This window comes from Lactuca sativa, chromosome 8 (genome assembly GCF_002870075.4).
Source record: "Lactuca sativa cultivar Salinas chromosome 8, Lsat_Salinas_v11, whole genome shotgun sequence".
NCBI lineage: Eukaryota > Viridiplantae > Streptophyta > Magnoliopsida > Asterales > Asteraceae > Lactuca > Lactuca sativa.
This window is the reverse complement of record NC_056630.2, coordinates 108,206,399-108,211,298: the sequence shown is the minus strand read 5'-3', so window position 1 is coordinate 108,211,298 and position 4,900 is coordinate 108,206,399. Positions and strand designations below refer to the sequence as shown.

At 35.4% G+C, this 4,900-nt stretch overlaps 1 protein-coding gene across 1 annotated transcript; it reads left to right on the top strand.

The window, feature by feature from the left end:
- Positions 1 to 2,722: 2,722 nt before the first annotated feature.
- LOC111885003 (probable aspartic proteinase GIP2) lies at positions 2,723 to 4,227 on the top strand. Its single transcript, XM_023881302.3, has one exon. The coding sequence runs from the start codon at positions 2,751 to 2,753 to the stop codon at positions 4,068 to 4,070; it is 1,320 nt and encodes a 439-aa protein (XP_023737070.1). The 5' UTR covers positions 2,723 to 2,750; the 3' UTR covers positions 4,071 to 4,227.
- The last annotated feature ends 673 nt before the right edge of the window (positions 4,228 to 4,900 follow it).

Sequence of the window (4,900 nt, the reverse complement as noted above, 5' to 3'; positions counted from 1 at the left end):
GATTGAAAAGCATATCCAAAAACTGTTAATTGTTTGTTCTATTTAATTTGACTTGTATCAAACTTGGTTGTTATATTTTGCTGTGTATATGTATGCTATTGTTAATTCATGAGGCCTTATCGTGTTTAAGTCCCTGGAATCAGTCCACACAACTCATTAACTCATTTGAGCCAATTGTCATTATCGATAGCACTATTAGGAGGTCGACAACTCCTCACTCGCACGATTCGCTTGAGTGTATTTTACCATTATTTCTCCCTATGTTAGCGATAGACATTGCATTCAAGAGGGCATTCGGTCGTAGGCTTGGGTCGTGAACTCATGATTTGATCTCTACGTACATATAAACTTTGTTTCTCATTATAGCAACAAACTTTTATTACTGGAAACTTATTTACTTGTCTTAGCAATGAACTTGTTTGCTCTTTGTAGCAACGAACTTGTTTGCTCCTTGTAGCAGTGAACCTATTTACTCATTTAAGCAACGAACTGTGTTTCTCATATTAGCAACAAACTTCTATTTATGGAAACTTTATTACTCGTTTTAGCAACGAACTTCAATTCATGAAAACTTATTTACTTATTTAGTAATGAACATTTGTTTTTGGAAACTATTATCAACATTTTGATTTTCATGACTTCAAACTATATTATGTTATAAACCTGTGATTACTCACCAACTATTTTTATAGTTGACGCTCATTTTACATGCTTTTTCAGGAATTATCGAGTAAGTAGCACATAAAGACACATCACTTGTAGGAGCATTCAAATGCGTTGTCTTTTAAATACATTCTAATTTCTTTTAAAAAGTTGTTCAAACTCATTGTAAATTTGTAATGATTTTTAATACTATGGTTGGTGTTGTCTTTTAACTTTTGCTATGAAACCCTTTGTACTGCCACGCCCCGTATTTCAGATTTAGCAGGGTGTGACATATTAAGCATAATGCACATACTTTAAATGCATGGACAATTCCTTACAGGGTATATGTGTGTCTACTGTCGATTCTTAGCATATTTGGGTTCAAATGGCCCTCAATCTTATCAAACACAACACGCATTTGTTTGTAAGTGAAATCCCATATCAATCTGCCACATGGGTACCTATGTCAAAAAATTACACTTAATAAATATATGTATGATTTTGATATAATTTGGGTCAAAAAAATATGTATCCGTTAGACTCATATAAATTAGAAACAAGTGTCATACGTTCGTTAGTAACTGACTTTCGAGGGTATTTCCCCAAAAATTGTTGGTCTGGCATATACAACAGGGAGACTCTCACCACATCTTCATTACTTAATTGATAAAGTAAGTTATTGAACACATACGTAAGGTCAGGCACACTTACCGAACATGAAATCGGAACAAATGGAAACACACGTTCTCTGAATGTTGCAAAACCAGAACTTGGATGGAAATAATCCCCGAACCGCAAGCCGGTGAGCAAGGAAAATGCTTTCATGTCAAAGCACACCCAATAGTCGCCAACCGAAAATAGAAGCTCTTCTAGGTCAACTGGATCAAAAGTAGTAACTTCCTTGCACATAATATAGTGACATAGTAAATGGTGACATTCGAAACCTATCGGCATGCTCACGTAATCACCAAAACATGATTGTCTAAACATCGCCCCACAAACTGGTCGGTTTTGTAAGCACACCATGATTTCACGCCCAAGTTCAAGTCTGCAGGTTGTATTAACAACCGCTTCGTATGTTCTATCGTGCTACAATCAAAAGAATTATTAATTTGGGATTTTTGTATGTATGTTCCGAAGCGGAATTAGGATTTTTATTGTATTCCGGAATTAGAATTTTTGTATATATGTTTCGGACCATAAATTTCGCACCAAAGTTCCGGACCTAGGTCATTGTAGTACGGACATGATTTTTGAATTCTAGACATGATTTTCGGATTCCGGACATGTTCTGGACTAGCGAAAATTAGGGTTTTGATAACGATGTATCATGTAGTATAATGTATAAGTCCATGTAATCCTATAATTGCCTTCACACAATTAAAATTCACAAAAAACCGTATAATACCTACATAATTGCATAAACTAAACATTTTTTTTAACGTATAATCTAAAATAAAATCATTTAATTTGAAACAAATTTGAAACTTACAAATAAAAACTGCATTTCTTCACTGCTATCAGAAGACATTGACAGTTGTAGAGGTACGTATGTTAATCGGAAACAAGGGATGTCGAAGTCTAGTCCGAAACAGGTTAAATTGTATTTATAGGAGAATCACATTACCGGGTGGGATTATCTACCCACTTAACCAAATTTGAAATCGGGTCCGGAACGTCCCATTCCGGACCAAGTGGTTATTTTGCAAAAAAAAATGTTATATTTTTTAAAAACATCCCAAAAAAGGTTTAGATTACACAGTTTCTCTAAATTTTTTGCTATTTATAAAAAAACTTAATAAGGGTTGCTTGTTTTGTGGATTGCTCTGTATAAATATTTTCTATAATAAATAACCAATTATAATTATAATATGTTAATAAAATTAAAAGTGCATAATGACATTTGTGACAAATGAATGTGATAGAATTATGAATGGGTGTTAATTAATTTAAGAACCATTTGATTAATATAAAAGTTATCCTTTTTATATAATATATTTCGCATACACTAGCTAGAGACACCGAGTTTAGAAATGTCTTCATAGGCATCAAGAGTACTATAAAACAACCCCATTCCTATCAACCAATTCACAAATACAACCACAATGGCATTTTCTCAAACACTTACCACTCTCTTCATCTTTTCTCTTTTAAGCTTCTGTTACGCCGCTTCAGGTCCTCCCAAACTGCCAAAACCAAAAGTCATTCACTTTTCGATTAGAAAAAATGAAACAACTCTCCAGTACTACGTCTCATATGATTCTGGATACCCTCAGTCAGCTACCATAATCGATGCATTGATTGATATTGGAGCACCATCTGTTTGGTTTGACTGTACAAGCTATGTCTCGTCTTCATATAAACGAGCATCATGTGGTTCAAACAGATGTAAGAAGGCCAAGGGGCGATCATGTATAGGATGCAACTCAGCTCCTAGACCAGGGTGCTCCAACAACACCTGTGGTGTCTTCGTATACAACCCTGCTCGAGATTACTCATCGATTCAAGAGCTTGGTGAAGATACAATGAGGGCATATGCCATAGAAGGTGCGTATGTTTGGTTTGATTACGAGGTACCCAAATTCCAATTCGCTTGTGCAGATTCCGCCATGGCAGAGCGCTTACCTGGTGACTATACTAAAGGGTTGGTTGGCTTTGCTAGAAACGAAATATCATTGCCATCACAAATTTCATCTGCTTTCAAGTTGGCTAAAAAATTTGCTCTTTGTTTACCTTCATCAAATGCTCGTGGATTAGGAGATATATTCATTGGTGGAGGTCCATATTACATGCTTCCTAGTATCGAAGATCAATCTTTGTCTCTAGTAACCACCCCACTTGTTTTCAATCCGATTGGCACTCCCCGTCTTCAATCTGACGGAGAACTTTCCTATCAGTATTTCATCAATCTCAAAAACATTGAAATCAGCGGTAAACATGTAACTTTCAGTCCAGCTCTGCTATCTTTTGATAAAAATGGTGTTGGGGGAACAAAGATTAGTACTACAGTACCTTATACAATTTTGCACTCATCCATTTATAAAAGCCTTGTTAAAGATTTCATCAAGGAAGCATCATTGAATAAAATAAAAAGGTTAAATTCTGTCGCACCTTTTGGGGCGTGCTTTGACTTACACACTGTTCCCAACACGATAACTGGACCAGCAGTTCCAAATATCGACCTCATTTTGGAAGGCAATGTAAGGATGAGATTGTATGGTGCAAACTCAATGGTGGAAGCCAAGAAGAATGTAATATGTCTTGCATTTATTGATGGAGGAGGTCAGCCAACAACGTCTATTGTCTTAGGTGGGCATCAGTTAGAGAATTATATTCTAGAGTTCGATCTAACTGCATCAAAGCTGGGACTTTCGTCGTCTCTACTGCTCCAGAACACGAGCTGTTCTCAAAGCAGGGTATATTAATTAATTAATTCCCTGTGTAACTTAAGATTTGTTTTTGTTTTGTTCACCATTTCTCATTCCCTTGTAATGTTTTGAAGCTAAAGATCGGCCTGGTCTTTCAGTTCGATATTGTATGATCTGCTTTGTTTTGTATTCCAAGAATCACGTTTTAGTGGAAGATGTTATGCTCTTTTCTTCATTAATTGAAGAACATGGAAATGTAGCGAAAAGTGAAAGGAGAATCTTTTGTATAAATCACTTGCCATTTTGCATAAAAAAACCGGATCATATTTTCCATCTCCACTGGACAGATTTTTTTTTTTTAATAAAAAATTAAATTATACATTTCCATTTCCACTTGACAGATAAAAAAATATATAAAATATCGTTTTACTATTTCTTTACTAACAAATCTGTAAAAATGGTCATTGCAGTTTTTTAGAATATCTAAGTTTATTCCTTAACTATTTTTTGCCTCGAAATGATCCTTGTGGTTTAAAAACTTTTCATAGATAGTCCTTTTGGCTCACACCTCAGTTTGGTCCGTTAAGTAACAACACGTGTAAGACATGTGAGACCAAATTGTATATAGCATCCGTTCCATTTTGTTCAATCTGATTGTTGGTTCCATTATTGCAACCCATTAGCCTGAATGTAAAGCAAGGATCATCAATCAAGTCAATTCAGGAGAGCACTGGTCGTCAACTGCTCGTGCTCTGTGGTGGTATGAATTTGCTCTTTCAAATTTGCAACTCAATGAATTCAATCATTTCATTTCTGAAAAACGTGTTCTTGGCGGCTGAAGTGGCAGTAATATCTGTCAATTCAGAAGAGAGGATATTGTGGATATA

Excerpts from the sequence above, each read along its gene's own strand:
- LOC111885003 (XM_023881302.3), top strand. The coding sequence starts at position 2,751 with ATGGCATTTTCTCAAACACTTACCACTCTCTTCATCTTTTCTCTTTTA.